Here is a 22,627-nt window from a genome sequence, read left to right as displayed (position 1 = left end):
CTGGCTTGCTTCTAGATCCTCCATGATTTTGCCCAAGTCAACCTCTTCATCCTTATTGTTGTTTATGATAAGAATGGGCTGGCTGGAATAAAAAGAAAAAGATGCCTTTGAGACTAACTTTGATATGATTCTATAATTAGGAGCATTTGGTGTCCCTGGAAGTAGCACAGTGCCTGGCAGTAAAAGATTCGGCTGTCCTTTGTGGTCAGGATCTGATAGCACAGAACTCTTACTTTCAAACTTAAAATTACATTCAGCATTTTGCTCTATAGTTTAGTTGGAAGAACACTGGGTGCTTCGATGCTGATTCCTGGCGCCTGGACAATTTAGTATTCCCCGGGGCCATTTGACTTCCCCATCTCACCTCCGCAATGAATCTCAACATTCTTTCTGAGAGGTTGAAGACTAGCAACTTTTAAATGATAGGTAAAAACTTAGCTTTAAGAAATGACATCTGAAAATCAGAATTATTGACAAGATTTTAAAAAGCCCTGTGTATACATCTAGAGGAAAATTTAGGGAGAGACCGAGGTTAAAAATAATGAAGCTATTGAGACACACTTTTTAGTTTTATTTAACTGGTTAAGGCAGAGTGGTATAGGGTTTTTTCTCCATCATTGTTAATGGGTCAACTCTTTCATTGAGGAGTTAAGTGGAAAGAATGAGCTCAGATGTCTGTCAATATTACATCCCCCCCCTTTTTTAGGAAGGAAGTATGAAATAAATACTTTCCCCCTAAGCCTCATTCTGTAGCAGGAATTTGTTTAAAAAAAAGGTCTGAGGAGATCTTATTGGCAGTTAATTGTATATCACCTTCAACTATTCCTGTAATGTAGAGCAAGTCTGTTCATTGCATGGAATGTTTCTCCACTGGCTTCATTCCTTAAATTTGGAATTAATGCATTACAGACAAAATGAAAAGCCCTGTTATTTAAGGCCTACCCCAAACCTCTTTGAAAGCAAATACTCCAGAAGTCTAGAAGTCAGACCGCTATGGGGAATCTAGTGCACTGTGGTCTGATGCGGTTCTACCGATGTTGAGCAAAAGTTTCACCTGCTTCCATTGTCTTACTGCTTATGGAATCTTCCATTTTTAATTGGGGTTCCAGAGATGGGAAAGGGAGGAAATCTAGGTAAACCTCTAATCTGTCATGAGCTGAGTCCCAGGACTTGTGATACCTAGCAAATTCCTCTATCTTCCACTGTCCCTTTGCTCCCTTAGTAACTAGGGTGAATATGAGTGTATATACAGGGTATAAAAAGGCACGTAGGGATGAGTGCACATGCAGGCACAAGAGACGGACAGAAGGAACTTAGAGCACTTGCAGAGAAGGCTACTCTGAACTTGTTTGGGGGAGGTAAACAAGGTCAACATGCACGTAAGCTCTGTCAGAAGTCACGTCTATTTAGAGTGAGTTTCTGCTTGTTAATTGGCTTATTACCCACCGATGTCTCTTTGTTGCTCAAAAATGTTTGCCACACCAAACATTTGGCTGAGTGTGTTTATACATGGACTGGTTTGGTTAGTGATCCTGCTCTCTGTGGCCAGAAGATCTTTCCTGTCATGGTTCTGGTTAATACCAGACTCTTAACACTGTTACCCTAAATACCGCTTCTGGGGGTGTATTAGGAGGTAGCGTTATACCACATAGTCCCCAAGGATGTGCCTACTCTGTGCTGGGCATTCAAAGATGAGTAGGAATCCGTTGTCTTCTAGAAACTGATAAGGTAGCAGAGGTGGGAGGTAGATACATAAACAAATTGCAATGCATTCTGCAAGTGTTAGAGCAGCACAATACCCCCACTGCATAGAGATCAGTTTTTCCAAGGAGCCTTAATGATGAACCTACTAGGGAAACTGGAGGCAAGTATGTTCTAGGCAAGGGAAGCACCTTCTTTTTTTTTTTTTTTTTTTAATTTTTATTTATTTATGATAGAGAGAGAGAGGCAGAGACACAGGCAGAGGGAGAAGCAGGCTCCATGCACCGGGAGCCCGATGTGGGATTCGATCCCGGGTCTCCAGGATCGCGCCCTGGGCCAAAGGCAGGCGCCAAACCGCTGCGCCACCCAGGGATCCCCAGGAAGCACCTTCTTTGAGTGAGTCTCGCTGTTGAGAATTCCCAGTAGGGTGTTTCTCTCATGGTATGTGTTCCATTAGTACCACTCTGATGAATTCAACGAGTGGTTTTAGGTGCTGGGGACACTGGGAACAAAACAAAAATCCTGCTCATATGCCATACAAACCGATATGGGGAGACTAACAGCAAAGCATACAATAAAATGTAGGACATGTCAGGTGTGACCAGGGCAGGCTCCTGGGGTTGCTATTTTCTACAAAATAGTATCTGAGTGGAACCCTGAAACAGGAGGAGCAAGCCCATACACTGGCAACATGTTTTAGAAAAACGGAACCAGAAGAGCAAAGGCCCTGTGGCTGGAAAGTGCCCAGCCAGCTTGAGTAGCATCTTGGAGGCCAGTGTGTCTGGAGGCGGTTGAGGTCTGGAAGAAGGCAAGAGAGAAGTCAAAGAGCATGCATGACATAGTTAGAGACTATGGAACTGTGCAAGGAGGTGGGCTGTTAGTCACAATTGCTTGGGAAGTGGCTGGAGAGTTTAGACCTACAAGTGATAAGAACCTTGGCCTTGAAGTCAGATGCATCTGAGTTCAGATCTCACCCTGAAACTTACTAGCTCTGATGCCTCATCTGTCAAGTGAGGCTGTTTACTCTTACTTTGAAAGGCTGTGTCAGGAGGAGGAGGAGGAGGAGGAGGAGGTGGAGGAAGAGGAGGAGGAGGAGGAGGAAGGCAGTAGCTGCAGAAGATAACAGGAAGAGGATTTGTTTCTATTATCGGTGCCTTGTAGAGAGGTAAGGTGTGAATGAGAGGGGAGTATGGCAGGGAAAAGGCAGTTACTGGAGTATGTGGAGTTGGAGTTCTGAACAGAGCTCCAAAAGGAGGCCCTGCAGATACTGCATCGTGGTTGCTGCCGCTGAGAAAGAATGCCAGCACTCAGCCAGGCTTCAGCCATGCACACTAACTTGTAGACCTTTGAGACAGAGCTGTCCAGCCTGCCTCCACTTTTGAAGTTGTGTGTTAATAAATAAAGAAATGATTCAGGACGAACGTGTTCTATTTTAAATAGTTTTATTTAGCAAATTAACTCTTAAGCACCAAAATGCAGTCTGTGTTATTTATAAGCCAATTTCGGTATGTATTTCCTTAAAGCATTACTTTTGAGAATACTGTCTATGCATGATGTGTTTTATTCAAAGTTCTATGATCGCTATTCCCCCTCCCCCCTTTCTGTCTTTTTATCTCTGTGACTGTTGTACAAAGTCTCATTAGTAAATCAAAAGTACAGTGTTGGGGCTATTGATGAATGTGAATCCCAGGTCAAAACCAAGCAAACCCGCCCACCCTCTTGCTATGTCCCTGCCCTGCATATGAGGCTCTGATAATTCCTGTTGAATGCTGGAACTGAGGCTCCATTTGACTTTGTGTGGGATTTGGGTCTAATGTCCCTTCCCCCTGCTGGCCACTCCCTGCAATTTCTGCTTACACCTCCCTCTTCTCCCTGGCTCTAAGAGCTTTTAGAATAGGACTGTCTTAATGCTAGGTCTTCTAGAGTCTAGCTTGGAGTCAACTCAAAGTCGGAGTTCACTAGCAGAAAACAAAGTTGGGCCACAATGGGAAGGTGAGCATTTCCAGAACATTCAGCTGGAGAAGGCTAATGCTAGGACAAAGAAAGCTCACTCACCACTCCAGAAGTCTGGGAGCGGCCCAAGACTTCTTGGTCCCGGATTCGAATTCTAGCCTCTAGGGAAGCCCAGAGTTGTAGGAAGAGCAGCCCCATCCTGTGGTGGGTTGGATGTGTGACTTGGGAGAAAGCTGCTTGGTCCTGGCAAGTCTTAATTTCCTCGTTGATAAGATGAGGGTACTAACACATAGCTTTCAGGGAGGTAGGGAGACAGAGGCATGACAAATCAAAGTGCTTTCCTACTTTTCTTCTTCCATCTCTAATCCTGAGCATGATGACTGCAAGTGGAGAGCATCTGTTAGTGTATGAAGATTTGGAAAAGACCACCCCTTTATCCCCTGCCTTGAAGTGGCCAGTGGCCAGCAATAGTGGGTATTTCCCTCTCCCTCCCTGTTTTTTTTTCTTTTGCAGAAATTTCTTTTAGCCAGATCATATTTTAAAGTACACTCCACAGAAATTTGGAATTATACAGTAATTTAGTATAGAGAGATCATACTGACATTTCAGAGAGGCTCAGTTTGTAGTACTGTGATTTGAAAGGTTCCCTAGTGTAGAACTTTCCAAACAGTGATGAGTAGGCCATCTCTGAGAACTGCCTCAGTGATTCTCACACTTACTGGTGTCCTCAGGCCTGTGGACTCATTAGCTATAGAGGTGGAGCCAAGGAATCTGCATTCCATAACGAGCAAACCAGGATTTGTGTTGTGCGCTTCAAGTTGGGTAACTACCACCTTAGTGATGGAAGTTCAATTTATGTAACTGTATTGAGCACCTACTGTGTGCTGTCCTTTTTCTCACATAGATGGTAAATAAGTCCTCACAGCTATGACAGTAAGGCAGATATTATTGAGATATAGTTTGCATTCCATAAAGTCACGCATTTAAAGTGTATAATTAAATGGTTTTCAGTGTATTTCCAGAGTCGTGCAATCAACAGCATTATCTAATTTTAGGACGTTTTTATCATCCCAAAAAGAAATCTTGTAACTATTAGCATTCCCTGCCCGAGGTTAGATAGCATAATACTCTCTTTTTTTTTTTTTTTTTTTTTTTTTAGAGCTGGGGAAATTGAGGCTCTAGACATTTTAAGAAACCTGCCTCCAACCTCACAATACATAGTAGAGCTGACGGCCAGAGTCTGACATCCTTTGCATCCTTGCAAAGAACCCATGGTCTTTCCACTATACCACGTTCCCTTCCAGGAACTCAAGCCAAATTAAATATTTGCTTGGGGAGAATAATTTGATGTTCTGGTTTTGTCCTAGTTCAGTAGTTTTAGATAACATATTTTTCCTTCCCGTTCCAACTGGCATTTTGGGGTAAATAAATAGGGTTTAGTATTTAGTTACGTATGCAGTACAGCCAGACTTTTAAAATTACATGAGAAATCAGCATGTTAAAAATGTAACAGGGAGGCTGAAAGCTAGAGAAGCCAGTATTAGGTCACCAACGAGGGACAGGACCAATCTATCACGTTCCTTCTTTGAGACTGTCTCCTCTTCTGTCAAATAAGTGAGTTGTACCAAATCTTTTATTCATTAAGCCTTTACTGGACATCTATTGGCAATTATGCTGGATATTCAAGGAAGATGATAACAATTTTCCTACCTGCTATACTTAGTTGGGCAAAAATGATATGCCAGACACTCTCATTTAATTCTAACAGCAAACTTAGTAGATGCTGATTATCACTCTGTCCTGTCTCTGCAGGGTTGGAGGTATGTTGCTTAAATTTCCATGAGGAAAAAAGATTCAAGAGGTTTAAATAACTTGTACTGGTCACACAGCTGAGATAGTTGAGGTCTGGAGGAGTCCAAAGCCCAACCTTAGCTCCCCGGTTCATCTCCAGGAGAGTAGTGTCCCCACTCTCTGACACCCACCCCCCCTCGCCAACTACAAGTGTGTTTATAAGCAAACTTGCCTACAATGTGAAAGTAAGTATTCAGTGATGGCAATAAAGGGGGTTGAATTGTTTTGCCTCCTAGGCAGGGCTTGGATGAGCCCATGGATTCTGTTGAAGGGAGAGCCAGTTAGTGCATTTGCCCCTCTCTGGCAGCCTCTCTTTGCTTAGTATGTGTGGGTTGGATTTTTAGGACTACTTAGCTCTCCCAGTGCTTGCATTGCCCTGTTGGACGGAAGGAACCCTGTCTGTAGAGCAGTACTACAGTACGAGATTGGGAGATGCCAGCACCTGTGCAGCTTTTTCCAACTTCAGTGTGATCCTTTGGCCTCCTTGGAATATGTGTACAAGGCCTTGGGTTTGAGTGAACTAGAGATTTGGGGTCAGTTCCCACGAGATGGTACTGTCAATCAAGAGGAAAAGTCATTTGCCGAAGGGGACACCACTTGCATGTGGATTTCTAAATCAACTGGAGGAAACCAGCAGGTTGAGACTGGGAGCCAACCTTGTAAAAACCCTGAGAGCTAATGTGGAAGCCATTTCCTGGAAATATAGTGTTTTTAAATCCATCATGTTACCTCAGAGAAGGCTTATGAAAAGCCGATGTGGAAGAGTTTCTGGCATTGGAATAAGGACATGGGTAATCTCAAATGGCTATTCCTGGGCATAGTTCTTTTTGGAGGATTTTTAAAAGTTACTATCGAGCTCTTATTGTATGCAAGGAATAAGTGCTGTACATGTATCGGACCTCACAAAAACCCTACAAGGTAGCTGTTTTGATCAGCTCCACTTTATAACTTAGAATATGGGGGCAAATTAACCTCTCCAAGGCCCCCCAGTTGGTAATAGGATTTTTTTTAGCTCCCCTTTCACATTCCTAATTTTTTTACCCCCAAAATTTGAAGAACATTTCTAACCAGCATTTATTTATTCATTAAAATTGTATTGTGAATCCGAGCCCAGAGAGTCATCATTCATCAAAATGTTAGTTAATAATTATTGAGAATCCTGGCATGTGGTGCAGGAGCCATCACAGGCTAGGATTGTTACCATGGTATTCGATATGCGTGACAGGCACCCTGGCTGGGAGAGCCTGAAGAATGATATAGGCAGGAGGACCTGGGAGACATTTATGTAATCATATTAGCATCCCATTTATTCTGAAAAAGCTAACTGCTTTGATTCATGTCTTAAAACATCCACATTTAAACTCACAACTCTCAAGATTGGTTTTCTCTCTTTAAATTTTCATCTTAAAATCCTTTGACTCCTTGGCCACTCCTCCTGTAGCAAGTTTCAGAGATAGGTTTGTAATTTTTTTTTAAATAATTAAAGTCAGATTTAATCAGCAAATGTAATTTTCTTGAAACACCTATCCATATGGCAGAAATACCTAACATTAGTGGCTCCTCAAATTGGTATTTCAATAAAATTCTAGTATAAGAGTAGAATGGAAATTTTAGGATCACTGAATTTTCTGTCATCTGTTTTTCATTCTCTAGGTGAGGGGCACTAGGCCTGGGGAGGCTTGATGACCCCACTAGGCCATACAATTAGTTTATACAGAGCTGCAGTTTGCCATCATTATTCAGGTTTTCTGATACTTTGATGTATAGTTCCTGTGCTTAAATGATTGTACTAAAAACGCATCTTTTTAAGTAAAAGACTGTACCAGAATTACATGTATGAAAATTCTCTCTACTTGGATGTGGTACAAATGAACATTTTATGTGAAAAACAGGCACAACAGCCCCTACAGTAGCATATTTTGAAATGTCGAGAAACCAGTCTTCATCTCTGAATGCAGCGCTGTGACTGTGCTTTAAACCCCAACAGTTGTTTTTCATTAAGTTATTTTTAATTTTTTTTTGCACAAGTATTTTTCGGTCTCATTCCATAATATTGCTCTGTGTAACTGCTATTGGGATTTGCACAGTTGAATAAAACAGTCCCTAGGAGGATTTCCTAACTCTACGGAGGAGATAAGACACATGGGAAACTTCAGTTCAGGGTCCTTTGAGTGTCATGCTAGATGATCCAGTTCATTTGGCTCTTAGAACTGTCACAGACCCTTGGGATGGGAACTGGTTTCTAAATGGCCTACATTTTTTTTTTTTCTTTGTGAGAAGTCAGTAAAGTGGGTGCCTGGTTCTGAGCATGTGGAATATAAACATTCTTAAATCACCGATTTCATCATGTCACTTTCCAGCTAAAAATCCTTTTAACAGCTCTTTATTTCTTGGCAAATATACATTTATTCATTTACTCATTCAAAAAATATTAAGTGCCTACCATACATATAAAATCCAACTTCTCTTAACTGGCTTGAAAAATCTCCACAGTCTAGCTCTATCATTTCTGTTCCATTCAGTTCAGCCTCGTTTGCAAAAGTTTCCCTGATGAAATTATCTTTGTATCCTACTTACCGATTTCAGAGGCCCTCTTTAGAATATGAGCTTTTCCAGGAAAGAGGCAAGGTCTTTATCTTAGAACACCCCCTTTTCCAAGTATATGGGGCCTGTGCATAGTAAGCCCTCCAGGAGATTTTTCTTAAGCCCAAAGTCCACTTGCACAGGGGTTTTGTCTCTTATGCTCATTTTTCTATCTCCAGCATATAGAGCAATGCCTGGCCCAAATACTTAGTACTATGTGCCATACCCTATCTGTGAACACTCAAATGCTCTCAACTCAATGTCTCAAGCTCCAGTCCCATCTCTTTGGAGTTTCTTTCCCCTCACCCCCCCATCCCAGCATCTTGGGCCTGTGCCAAACATACTAAATTCAAACCAAGTCTGTGCTGCATTGTTGACTACTCTTTTATTGTTTTTAACTTCTCTCCTTCCAACTAGATCATGATCTCCTTGAATATGGGGCCATATTTTACATGGTTTTTGACTCATTCAGAAAGGACATGATTGATTGCCTGAGTTATTAATGAAACGTCGTTGCTTAGGCCTGGAAGGTTAAGCATTGTAGGGTTTCTAGTTCCCTTTGTCTTTAATGGATAGATTCCTAAAGACCTGAGCACTTTGAATGGGTTTGTGCACACACAGAACACTTGAATATTGAGGGCTTATACCCTTAAACTGTCGTCTGCTCCCAGAATAAACGCACAGCCATTGAATAACCCCCACCTTTTTCTTTCAAGGTGAAACAAAAAAGCCTTAATGGAGATCAAGGGGGTGGGGAGTGAAGGAATTAAAAGTTAGGAGAGTGGAAGTAGGGGAGTGGAAATTTGGCACCATCTGCAAAGCGTTTGGGCAACTCAGCTTTCCATTTCTGAGAGGTTGCCATGTGCATTGTCATGAATATTACTTTTAATCAAGTTACATTGGCTAAAGGCTGAATCTTTCCAACATGTGGAACTGATTTACTTGCCTTTTTCCCCTCTTACTCTCTTTGAAAGCCAAAACAACAACAAGAACAACAACAACAACAAAAATCCAGTAACCCTTCAGAAGTTTTATTGCATTTAGGGGAAGCATTTCCGTCTTGTTTTGCCTGTCTTTGTTCTCTGGGCTCATATTTACTCACCCGCTCTTCTGGTTTTGAATGCTGCAACAGGAAACCAAGTGATCAAGAAGAGGAATTTTGCTTGCTGAGATTATTGCTTTAGATTTTCCCTGCTAAATCAGACTACAGACTTTTCCTTTTTCTCTGTAATTTCTTTTGAGAGACAGAGTGGACCAAAACAGGCAGCTCTTAAAAAAAAAAAACAAAAAAAAAAAACAGGCAGCTCTTTGTAAAGATGACACTTGCCACTGACTTGTGACTCTCCCACATGCTTTTTTACTGTTCAGAGCTCATGTTGGTTTGAAGGGTGTTAAGTTAAATGACATCAGACTAAGGAATTCATAATTTGACTTCTTTTACAAACTTGAAGTATGCAGGTCATTGTGTGTGTCTGTATGTGTGTATGTGTGCCTACTTAGAGCCCAATGAAGACAGGGAAGGAAAAAACAGGGATGGGGAAGCTTTGTTAATAAACTGAGAGAAGGGGGAATATTTTTTATCTTCAAGAGAAAGGACACCTTCCTCCTTTTTTGTTAGCTGGTTGAGTCACCAAGCAAAATACTGATCTGAATGATTTAATGCCTAGATTAATGGATATGCAAATATTTATTTATACCCACTAGCTACCATGCACCTGTGCTAAGAAACTGGCATGGACCAATTATCAAAAATTTACCACAAAGTTAGAGCCTAGAAGCCAAAAAGGGTAGAAGAGAATAAAATAAACATGAATAGTAGTTGGTCTTTACTGTGTAGTCAGACAAAAGATTTTTCCCCTTCTTCCTTTACGAATTTTCAAATTCTCTACAGTGAATGTATTTTAAAAATTGTTTCATAGAGTCTTTGCTTCAGAAGTCCAGAGAAGGAAAAGATTATCATTAGTGGAAAACTATTAAGAATGAGCTGAGGGGGACGCCTGGGTGGCTCAGTGGTTGAGTGTCTACCTTTGGCTCAGGTCGTGATCCTGGGGTCCTGGGATTGAGTCCCACATCGGGCTCCCCATGGGGAACCTGCTTCTCCTTCTGCCTGTGTCTCTGCCTGTCTCTGTGTCTTTCATGAATAAGTAAAATCTTGAGTCCCAGCTCATTTTTTTTTTTAAGTTTTGTACAAGTATTTTTGCTCTCTCCACACCTCCAGTTGTCATAGAATTAGTTTTCACTCACAAAATACTCTTAATATACTAACAATAGGGGTGCCTGAGTGGCTCATTCGGTTAAGTGTCTGCCCTTGGCTTAGGTCATGATCCTGGAGTCCCAGGATCGATCTCTCTCTCTTTCTCTCAAATAAAATCTTAAAAACATAGACTAACAATAAGAGAGTAATAATAGAGAATAACAAGACTGTTTGAGTAACTATCTTAGTGGATGAAGCACATTCATAATGTTTTTGGAACAGTCTATATAAATTCCTCTTCATTGTTTATGAAGTTGAGTTAATATATGTGAAGTACCTGGTGCCAGACAGATAGTAAGCGCTTTATAAACAATAGCTATTATGATTTTTTTAATATATACAACCTTAAAATGAGTCTTTTGGGTCAGGACATGTGTACCTTGGAAACCACTTGCCATAAGGTCATCTGTTGTGTACTGATGAGTTTTGTTTGAAATTCCCAAAGTAGGCCTCTTCCTCTGCCATGATTTTCAGTTTCTTAGCATTGCCTTTTGTCATGAAATGGGAATAGCCGTGTTTCTTCCAAGTCTGTATGGTATTTAAAATCTAATTTTTATAGCGAGCATCAAGCATAAGTCCTTGCATTTATCTTTCCCTCTGAAAGCTCTCAAGGTGGTGATCTAGTCTTCTGTAGAGTTATAACTGAGCATACGCCCCTTCTCCTGAGTGTGGTAACTGAAAAGTGTTTGTCATTATCCATTATCAAGGAAGTAGATGTTCCATTTTAAGATGGGAGTGGAATGGGGAAGAAAGAAAGTATATCCTAGATTCACTATTCACAGGGAAGCCCTGTTGCTATTTTGGGTACTTTCTAGATTTTGTATAAGTTTTCTCTATTAAAATGGTATTTGCTTAGAGGATGATACATAAACTTTAGGGTAAGGCAAATTTTCTATCTAGGCTTGGCCACTTAAACTGATGTGATAAGTAACTTGTCTGTAAATGAATACATACTAACTATTATGAAGGCTTGGTGTGAGTTTTAAATAATATGCTGTAAAGCACCTGAATCCATTCTGGACCTTTGATAGTATACATGGTAACATTATGTGTAATGTACCCCCCCCCCCCACACACACATATGTAATTAGAACAATACTCGTATATATAGATGTTACTTTAAAAGTATTAATAACAGGAATCATTGTAAACCTATTTGTACTCAGCACACAATATATTTTTTGGATGAAAAGTAATCAGTGCTTTGTTGCTGGATATTTAGGTTATTTTTTATTTTGCTTTTTAGTGGAAACCTTCTCAATACTCTTGGTAAACTATTTTCTTGAGCCCACCTGTATCCAGAGATTTGAGAAAATGACCAAGATTTGTAGCAACAGATTTGTGACCTTAGAATGCAGAACAATGAGCCTCCACAGAGAAGGCCATTTTTCTGCACCTTCCATATGTTTAACAGTGTGAGGCTAAATAGGGTGGTGAAGATCAGACGAAGTCTAATATGGGCAGGAGGGATCCCTTAAAAGCCTAGTAAAAGATTATGTGTGAGGTATGCTTAGGGGAAAATAAAGTCATGCATATGTTTTCTTTTCTAAAACACTTAAGTTGCCACTAATGCCCTGCCCAGAGATTGTTGGAGGTTGTTGTAACGACAGCACTTTCCTCTTCTCACGGCTAATGTTGGTCAACTTTTTGAGATAACGGTGATGATCTATATTTTCCTCCCTTTTGGCCACAATTCCTAGAATCCTAGGAAGAGATCCAGAGCTGAATGAAGCTATTAGTGAGCTGTCAGCCAAATTGGCTTGCAACAGAGACCTGTAAACATCAAGAGAGTAAGCCTTTGAATAAAAATTCAGGCCTGTATTTTCTTAGCAAAGAACAGGGAGGGAGACCAACAGAATTGCACTAGGCTTGTAGAGGTATTTATTTCTTCACTGTGCTGTTGTGCTATACCATTCATTTAAATATCTAGTTAAGATTTGGCAGAGCTGCTGGAGGCGTGAAGGTGGAACCAACTGTCTGTACTGCGACCATCTTATTAAACACTCATGTAATTGTTCCTGTTCCAGCAAAGTGGGATTCTCTTGCCATCTGTTAAGTAGGCTCAATTAAATACATTTGGGAGAGAAGGCGATGGCAGGTAGGGAGGAATGAGTGGAGTAGGGACAGAGAAGGACTAAGGTGCAGCCCTTAAGAGGTGGGAAGAGATAGGCTACACGCCATGTATGCACATGTGTATATGTGCAGTGCGCACACAGTGGGATGTTATTTTTCCTTCTCTTGCAGTAGAGGTGGGGGGGATTGTATTCAATTGTTGCATGATTCTTTAATTTTTATCTTCATGAGTTGAACCTCCTCTTTGGGGGAGGAAGAGGAGGAAGGCAGTGATTAGGAAAATAAAAGAACAATATGCAAAGAAGAGATTGAATTAAATTGTGTTGGAAGCATCCAGGCTGGATGGAACTCAGATAAAGACACTTTTTTCCCCCCTCCTCTGAAAATTCAAGTTAGTACAGTGCCACTAGGCTGGGAAGCTCAAGAACTGAGTAATGTTACACACTTAGAATATGAGGGAGCAATTAATATGTAGCCTCAGGGAAGGCTTGGGAGATCTTATCTGTGAATTGCTAGGTGACTCTCTAGTTGGTATAGTCCCAGTTTCATCTGGATTACAGATTAGGTGTAGCTTTTTTAAAATTTATAATAATCCAGTTAATTCTTTTCCCTTTTTATACATAAATAATTTTGAAAAGTATGGGAAGCATTTGACTAGGGTATATTTTAAAGAGCCTGCCTAGAATGTATGTTTAAAAGTAAATTTGTTGGGATCCCTGGGTGGCTCAGCGGTTTTAGTGCCTGTCTTGGGCGCAGGGCGTGATCCTGGAGACCCGGGATTGAGTCCCACATCAGGCCCTGTATGGAGCCTGCTTCTCCCTTTGCCTGTGTCTGCCTCTCTCTCTCTCTCTTTCTCTCTGTGTGTGTGTCTGTCTCTCATGAATAAATAAAATCTTTAAAAAAATAAAAGTAAACTTGTTGAAGTTTAACATATACACAGAAAAGTACACAGTTCAGAGGTGTCTGATGAATGCTCATAAATGTAAACATCCTTCTAACTGGCACCCAGATCAAGCAATAGAAGGTTGCACTGTCCTAGAAGCTGCCTCATGCCCTGTTCTGTTCCTTCTCTCATGAAGGGTAACCACTCTCCTGACTTCTGACAAGATAGATTAGTTTTGCCTGGTTTTGAAAATGCTATAAGTGGAATTATACACTATGCATTTTAGTGTTTGCTTTCACTCAATATGGTTTGTGAGTATCATCATGTTGATGCATGATGTTTGTTTGTTCCTGTCCCTGAATCTTTCATAGTGTGACTTCACCACAATTTGTTGTATTGCTGATAGGTATTTGGGTATTTTCCAGGTTGGGGCTCTTGTGAATAGTGCTGCAGTGAAGATTCTTATGCTTCTCTTTTAATAAATATATGGACACATTTCTGCTCAGTGTATACCAAAGATGGGAAATGCTGGGTAATTTGATATGCATATAGCTAAGTTTAGAAGATACTGCTAGTTGTCTAAACTGTATGTATCAATGAGAGAAAGGTCATTTTTGTCCAGGGTATTCTGTTCTCTGAGCATAAAAATAAGATACTTTGTTTTCTTTGATTGTGGAAGTAAATCTAATTGATAAAGAGAATCCAGTGAAATATGTTTACTTAAAAGAACTTTTAAACACTCCACCCATTTTAATGATCTTTTCATTCAAAAAAACACATTTTTACTTACAGTATTTGAGAATGAGAAAGACTAGTAGGCAGGGTTGGGCAGTATTTTTGCCTTTACTTCCAGGGATTCATACACCGTGGAGAGTTCCTTCAGACTCCCTTCAGGTTGTGCTCAAATATTAAGAGTTCAAATTTCTGGAATTCCTTTTGTTCTCCAGGGAATTGGGATTGTGGAAACTGACAGCTTGGAAACAGAGGGTAGAATGCCCGCCCCACATAGCCATACCCTAACCCTGTCACTGTGAGCAAATCATCCAAGAGGATTGGGCACTCTGACCTTTTGGGATTGCTCCTGTTTTAGGACAGCTTTTTCATTTTCATTTTTCAAGTCCCTCTAACAACCAAGAAACTCTTTACACTGAGGTCTGCTGGGTATATCATTTGGAATGCCTTGCTCTCAAATTAATTTCTCCCACTCCGACCCCCGCCTTCCAGCCCACCCCAAAAACCCTGTTCCTTTCACAGCTTCACATAGCAGGAGAAAGTAATAAAAAATAAGACCTTTGTCTGAGACTCTTAATCACTCCAGACATTGCTTATATACATAGTGAATCAGATACATATATTGTTATGCCAGCATATTACATCTTGCTTAAAATGGTAGAAAAAATCCCCAATATGCCTTTTTTCCTTCCCTATATGTAGGTGTTAGGGTTCTTAGGTTATCCTGAACAAACAGATGATGTGAATAAATATAATAGCTTTGCTAAAATCAGTGCTTGTTTTTACTCAAGACCTGGGTTCAGACTTCACATGATATTTTTTTTTTTTTTTTTTTTTTTTTAAACCTGTGACACATTTTCTAATGCTTGAGCTGTAGCTTGCAATCTGTAAAATCGGTTTCAGGCATTTGCCCTGCCTGCCCCATAGAGTTGCTGTGGGAATCGAATGTGATCATTTATGTGAAATTGTAAACTATAAAAGTACTAAGCCTAAGCCTTTGAGAGCTGGATTTAGCAGGCTCTGCATTTTAAGCTGGACAGTTACTGTCCATTGACCTAGAGTGTAGTGGAAACTCTCTGTACCTGGAGGTCTTGTGTGCATACGTGAGCCTGAACTTTTAACCTTGCTCCAGATATGACTGGCTGACCTGTTGAGTCGTGAGTTACTAATCTAGATTCTACTGACCTCTAACAGCCCTCCCCTGCGTGGGGAAGGAGAGGAGCAAAAATCATTTGCTTTGGTGATAGCCCTAAAATATGACCCTCACAGGTGATTTCACTTTGCAGAGTGGCTAGAGGGTTGTATAAAGTAGGGTAGTCTACAAAGTCTTGATATGAACTACTGTTCATATCCAGAGCTTCTTTCTAAATTTTCTTTTATCTACCCCATCATTAAAAGCAGACAATAGAAAAATGCTTATAGGCCATAAAAGGATCTGCATGGAAGTATTAGCAATCATTACTAATAATTGTTAAAAATAAATGAATAAAACAAGGACTGAAACACAGCCTTGTGAACAACACACATTCCTTATTACTAGTGAGGAATTCCCTTTTATTTTAACAACAACACCAACAAAAGATGTGATATTCATAAGTTTGGCCCTTGGTGGGTGTTAACTTGAATAAGGTGGATCTGGTGTGCTTCCCAGGGCTGTTCCATGCATTGTTCCATAAGGCATCTTCCAGGATAGGCCAGACAATGTATCAACTGGAAGATCCTTGTCAGAAATAAGAAACTGATCACATTCCTCAAGGTCTGGAGACCCTACGTAAATGACATTAATTTTTAGTTTGTATTCTCATGGTACTGAGCAGGTTTTGAAAATCAAATTGAATAAAAATATGGAATATGGTCTGGGAAGTAGAGGGCAGTGACCTGGTCCAGCTTCAAAAAAAAAAAAAAAAAAGTTATAATCTACTAAACTAAGGTGTTCACCAGAAAACTGGGACCTTAAAGCTGTAGGTCTACAGGTCCCTAATCTCTTTATATCAAAATGTCTTGGGACTCTGAATCCTGATGCCCCTTAATGATAAAATACTGCTGGTGAGATCTCGAACAGATCCCAGTAATCAGACTCATTAATATATCTGCATCAGAATTACAGAACATTCACATTAAGTGGTTTAATAAAGGTTATAAGTACACATCAGTTGGAGTTGGGATTTACTGCCAAATAAATTCAGATCATGTCCTATTTTGCTAACAAATGTGTTATGTGAAACTTTTGATTTTTTTAGAGCTTTTGAATTTTGGAAAGACACTTAAAGGACTGTTGATCTGCACTATGTTTGGGTGTTAGCTCCTAACAGAGGTGGGTGCTGTTGTTGTTAGCTCCTAATAGAGACGGGTTTTGTTGTTGTTATTTTACGTGTATAAGGCAGACATGTGGCATATTCTTATGAGATAATGCAGTAAGGGACACCAGATTGGGAGTCACTGCCTGGGTTCCAATTCCAGCCTTGCAAAGTGACCCTGGGTAAGATCGTTAATTTCCCAAGGTAGTAGTTTTTCATCTTTGGAGCAATAGTGATTTCCTTATAATAATGGAATAGGATAATGATGGAATAGGATATGCACACAAAGGTGCAATATGTGCATGGCATTAGATACCCAACAAATCTGCTTGTTTTTTCTTCTGTATAATGGAGATAATAGTGCCTGTCACGGAGGTGTTTTAGGAAACATTTTAAAATAATTAAATAGATGTAACCTGCTGAGAATAATGTCTGCCTGTAGTAAGCATTTATTACATAGTAGCCAGTATCATTATCGTTAGCACTATTACTAAAAATCTGTATCTTTCTTATCAGTCTTTTTTTTTTTTTTTATTTTCTTATTTGAGAGAGAGCACACACATGTGCTCAACCTCAGGGGAGAGGCACAGGGAGGGGGGGAGAGAAATTTAAGCAGGCTCTGCGCCGAGCACCAAGTGGGATACTGGACTGGAGATCACTACCTGAGCTGAAACCAAGAGTCGACCATTAACCTAGTGTACCACCCAGGCGCCCCTCAGCAGAGTCACTTTTAGGAAAGAAAGGGAAAATAAACATCTGTTGAATGAATGAGTAGTGTATTGTAAAATTATGATAATTCATACTTAGAATTTTCCAGACTGTAATTAAATTCCATTCTGTCACAAACCTGCCCCCCCGTCCCCTCTCAACCCCCCCCTTCCCCAGCACCTTATCTTTCCTCATTTGCACAGCACTTGGTAAACTTGGCACTTGCCTTCCTCACCACAACCATGCAGGTGTGTTGGACTGTCCTGGAAGCTGTCCCAGATGCCGACAAGCCCTTGGCAGTAGGATAGAAAGGGAAAAGGGAAGTTTTGGCTGACATCTCCAGGTCTGACTCCTTACTCATCTGGAGAATTCCAGTGGTATCTTTAAAGTTTTAGGATAAATGATGGGGTCCGTGCTCTTTTCTTGTGTCTCTAACAGATATGTATCTTGGATTCTAATTTCTTTAGTTTGTTATATATTAATCTCTTGGGAGTGCTTGGTAATGGGAGGGGTTTGGTAAAGTCATAAGTCTGCAGGGATGTTTTAAACGCAGGCAATATATGGAGGGGGTGGGTACTAGCTAGGCAGAGAGCAGTGGAAGAATGTGTGTGCTTGTGTGTCACAGTTTGGACTAATGTCTTGGCACGGCTGTCCCATTTCCTGACATGTAAGAACTGGATCTTAAGGCCGCACATATTTGGCAAGCCCTATTATGTTACCCTCTCGAGGGAGTGCTTGGGTAATGAAGGTGATAGATAATATTTGGTAGGTACTGGTGGGACCAGGGACATGAGACAATATGGAAAGAATCCTTTTTAAAGACCTTTATTACATTAGATTCTAGTGTCTGTAAACAATTACAGCATTCAGGGAGTGCAGGATTTAAATGAGAAACACAACTTTGTCAGATTATACCACTTGGATAAAATGGCATGGGCTCCGGAAATCTATAATTAAATGTATTTCTGAAAATGAAAAATATAGTGGGACATCTGGTTTATTTCACTACAGAAGTGCCTGGGTATTGCTTATATAAGTGTGATTGACGTTGGCTGATATGTGGATTTCTCTGTGTAAAATAACAGTATTCTAATTAAATTTTTTCTGCCTGATTCTATTTGTGTTGTAAACAAATTAGTCACGTGCACACACACTCATTAGAAAATGATGGTCTTTAGAAAATCTAATGTTTGTTCATTTTCTTTTTGTTCCAGCGAATATTCAACTCCTTTGTTTACACTGAGAAAATCTCAAATGGAGAAAGTGAAGTACAGCAGGTAAGAGATTATTCAGTCCTCAGCCTTTTGTCTTGCTTTTGGATATGGCTTCATTGCTCGTTGTGAGATTTTCCCCGGTTCTGTGTATGATTTCATGTAGGTCTTAACCTCACACTTGAAGTTCTTATAGACAGTTGATAGAATGGTTCCATGGATGGTTTTTCACTATTTGTTATACTTTGGAAATAATTATTTAATTCCTTTTTGTTTTTGAAAACTCCTAAACAGATCCAAATTTTAAAAAGATTAGAAATTATTCCATCCAATATCAGAAGAAGTGTCCAGGCTTTGGAGTTAGACTAACCCAGGTCAAATTCTCCCTTATTTCGTGACCCCCCAGTAAACAAGTTAGCCTTTCTTTTCTTTTCTTTTTTTTTTTTTTTTTAAGATTTTATTTATTTATTCATGAGAGACCCAGAGAGAGGTAGAGGGAGAAGCAGGCTCCCTGCAGGGAGCCCATGCAGGACTCAATCCCAGGACCCTGGGATCACGTCCTGAGCCAAAGGCAGATGCTCAACCACTGAACCACCCAGGTGCCCTGCAAGTTGGCCTTTTTGACCTTCAGTTTCTAAGTTTTCAATAAGGTGAATACAATATCTACTTTATGAAGTGAGAATTGTTAATTGAGAACAAATAAGATCCTTTATGTGGAAGATTCTGGCATAGAAGCAGCTCAGTGGATATTGGCTTCTTTTATTTTTTGATTTTTCTTTCCTCCCCTTGTATCCTTCCTTTGCTTCTTTCCTTTCCTCTTTCAATGCTGTGTGGGATCAGGAAGTTCTGAGGCCAGATTCTATTTACTTTATTTACAGCTGCCTTCAAATGGACTGCTTCCTAAATTAAAACAGTGTTGGTGAACTTGGTCATAAATAATTGATCTGTGCTTGAAAAGAAGGGGTGGTAAAGAGGAATCTGGGTTTTAATTTCAACTAATCCACCAACTTCATTACACCATGTGACTATCAACTGGTAATTTGAAGCGAGGCTGGAAACTTAAGTAAAAAACAGAACCAAGCTAAAAACCAGAGTGTAGCAGAGTGCTTCCCCAGAATAAAAAGATAACTATAGTAAAACACATAATAATTCAAAATCTGAGATGCTGCCTTTATTTTATTCATGAAAAACAGCTTGACTTGATCCAAGCTTCAGAAGTGCTGTACAAGAGGAAAAACCTTTGCAACTGTCATTAGTGAAGTTATTTATGGGATAGTTATTTATTTATAAGAAATTACTGTGGTTTAATCTTGAAGTTGAGCATTTCCTCTGTATAGATCTTAAAATGTTTTATTGGTTTCTGCAGGTTAAATTTAAAGGATGTAAGCACTTATGTATGTATTCTTTTTTTCTTAGCTTTAGATATTTTTAAAAACTAATGACCCTAAATTACAGTGAATATGATGTGGTTTACTGTATCGAGTCTTATCGTAATGATTCCTGTCTTATTTATATTCCAGCAAACTGAGAAGTGCCTTTAGGGTCATGAAATTTAAGAGGCGCTTTTTCTTTTAATGTAGGGAAGATTTCTACACAAAGCATGTTTGGGGAAACTTTTTGGGAGACCAGAGGCCACTTGATAACCTTTTAAAGAAACTGATCCAGGGATATCGGTTTTGTTGCTTTTCTTGAAGTAACAGAGACAAGTTCTTCTTCAACTGTATTCAAATGTGAAACTTGTTTTGTTTTCCCAGACCGATGTCATTGCTTCATTTATCAAGCTGTGCACAAAGCTTGGAAGCCTTTCATAATTTTTTTAAATTAAAAAAATTTTTTTAATCATCATGCAAATGAGCACTTACGGAACCCTGGTGCTTTATTACATTGATTTTTCCACCCCCCCCCCCTCCAAATTACCTTGAAGGAAAGATACCCTTATTACAGATGAGCAAACTAAAGCTCCAAGAGATAAAATAAGTTACCTGTAGTCTCATGGCTGTTAAGTTAGCTAGTTTCAAGTTTGACACAAAGTTTTATATATGAATATTTTTTTGAGTTCATTTTTAAAGTTTGTATTTTCAATTCAAAACAATAGCTTCTGCTAAGCTTTTTTTTTTTTTTTAATCTGAGTAATTCAAATGGAAAATTATCACATGGTTCTGTGTTTCCCCTCTCTGATTATCAAAAAGTTCTCTTTTATGTTGACCCAGAATGTACTTTTAACCTTTCTCCAGTCTTTCTAGTCTGCCCTCTGGAAGAACCCAGAACAAATAGATCTTATGCCTCTTTTGCATCCAGTATGTGGAGATAATTATCATGTCATTATTATTATAAGAACAATCTCAACTGCTTATAAGATTTGTTTGATAAGCCAAAACAGGCTAGTTATCCAAAGTAGGTTATTGACCTCTGTACTCTATTTTAGCTCAGTCTTTAGTGGACCACTTCATGTTTTGGTGTATTTTGTAGGATCTGGAATCATGACTTGAGTTTTCTATCCATCATTCCTCCATTGGGGTAATGAAAACTAGAACCTCATGGGTTCTTACTCTCCCACCTTACTAATCAGATCTCATTGAGAGTTGGATCTGACTTGTGCATATTATATAAGTTGGCAGTAAATCTAATGTGTTGTTAATATCTTCTGGTTAGGGGAGCAAAGTAATTAAACTAATAAAAAACATTTTGTGATTCTTGACTCTTACCACAAAATTCTCTATGGCATAGACTTTGCTTTTTCTAATTATTTCTTTTAAATTAACCTTCAGAGTGTGGGTCTAAATGCCTAACAATGTGTTTTAAATCTTTAATTAGTTCAGTATCTGTGTAGTTTTGCTGCCAAAAGTCTATGGCAACAGCCTAAGGAAAATAAAAATCCCATGCGTGCATTCTTACGAGGAGCATTTCCCATAGACTCCATTTTTTAAAACTTTGAAAAATGAAATTGTGTGAGCACATAAAGCTGTTATATGAAATTGAACTTGAATCAAGAAAAATAAATTTTTCATCAAGTGCCCCAAAGAGAGCAAATCATCATCCATAAGGCACAAAGCAATGAAGAAGAAAAGAAACAAAGGGAGAAAGAAGCTCTTGGAGCCCTTAATTGGATCATCAAAGAAATCAGAGGCTCCTTGGACAGGTTTCAAGAGTTTGGTCTAACTTTTTCACAAATGTTCTACTAATTATTTAGATTAATCACTTATTCAATGAAATAGCAAACATATTTTCCTCATGCAGTATTTCATAAACTATTGATGGCAGTAGCTGATTTTAGAAGACTTCAGAATTCTTTTGGAACAGGCATTCGTGGTAAGAGCAACACTTACGTGTGTGATGTACCTGACCTTGGACCGAGGGCTTTCCTTGAGCAGTACTCCTCCTTTCTTAAATGGTGTCTACTTCTCTCTCTCCTGGATCCTATTCTTCAGCATGTAAACATGCTATTCTCCTGTCTTAACCACAAACAAACCCTTGACCCCACTTTGCTCTCCATGTTCTGCCACACTTTTTCTTTCCTTTTGAAGCCCAAACCATCACAAGGTGTCTATATTCCCTGGATCCAGTTGTCCCATTCTCTAAAACTTTGTCCAGCCCTACAAGTTCCACAAAACTGCTCTCTTCAAGGTCACCAGTGATGTCCAATTTGCTAAATCCAGGGTCCTTGTTCTATCTGATTAACATCAGTGTTAAGAAGTTGGTCAGTTCCATTGTGTTGATAAACTTACAAGGCTTGGGTCTGCAGGATCCCACACTTGCCTCCTTGGTGTTTCTTAGTACATTCCTGCTTTAGGGCTTTGCACTGGTGTTGCGCAGACCTAGGACTCCAAGGGCCTTCACCTGCTTTGTCTTTCCTCAGAAGTCATTTGCTGAAAGAGGAGACTGCCGTATTTTAAGATGCAGCCCACCTTGCCTGCCAAACTCCTGATTTTCCTTTACCTTGTTCTACTTTTTCTTTTTCCCTTATTTCTTATCACTTTGTGGTTTTAAGGTATTGGCTTTATAAAACCAGTTTGGAAACATTCTCTTGTCCTTTACTTTTGAAAAGAGTATATCGGTGGTATTCCTTTCTATTTTGGTAAAATACACCCAGAATGCCATCTGCACCTGGAGCACTCTGTGTGGGCATCAGTTTCTTTAATAGCTACAGGTCTTTGGGTTTTGTGGGTAGGGTTTAGGGGGGAGGTTTCATTTTTTTCTTCTCAGATTTTCTGTTTCGTATCAATTTTTGTAAGTGGATTTTTTTTTTCAAGAAATTTGTCCTTTTCATCTAAATTGTCAAATTTGTTGGCATAAAAGTGTTTAATATTTTATTCTTTTAATATCTGTAGGCTAAAAGAAAAACATAGAACATAAAACAGTAAAACAAAATGCTAGCTTTTTT

General features: G+C 39.5%; 1 protein-coding gene across 1 annotated transcript in view; it reads left to right on the top strand.

The window, feature by feature from the left end:
* The window catches only part of CACHD1 (cache domain containing 1), a 200,450-nt gene that overhangs the window by 61,111 nt on the left and 116,712 nt on the right, over positions 1–22,627 (top strand). Inside the window, exon 2 of the mRNA XM_035717022.2 lies at positions 18,250–18,312. Coding sequence (XP_035572915.2) covers positions 18,250–18,312 — 63 coding nt within the window. The remainder of the gene's footprint in view (positions 1–18,249; positions 18,313–22,627) is intronic.

The sequence above is a fragment of the Canis lupus genome, chromosome 5, assembly GCF_003254725.2.
Source record: "Canis lupus dingo isolate Sandy chromosome 5, ASM325472v2, whole genome shotgun sequence".
NCBI classification, from domain to species: Eukaryota; Metazoa; Chordata; class Mammalia; order Carnivora; family Canidae; genus Canis; species Canis lupus.
Note: the sequence above shows the minus strand (reverse complement) of the source record. Positions and strands in the feature narration are given on the sequence as shown.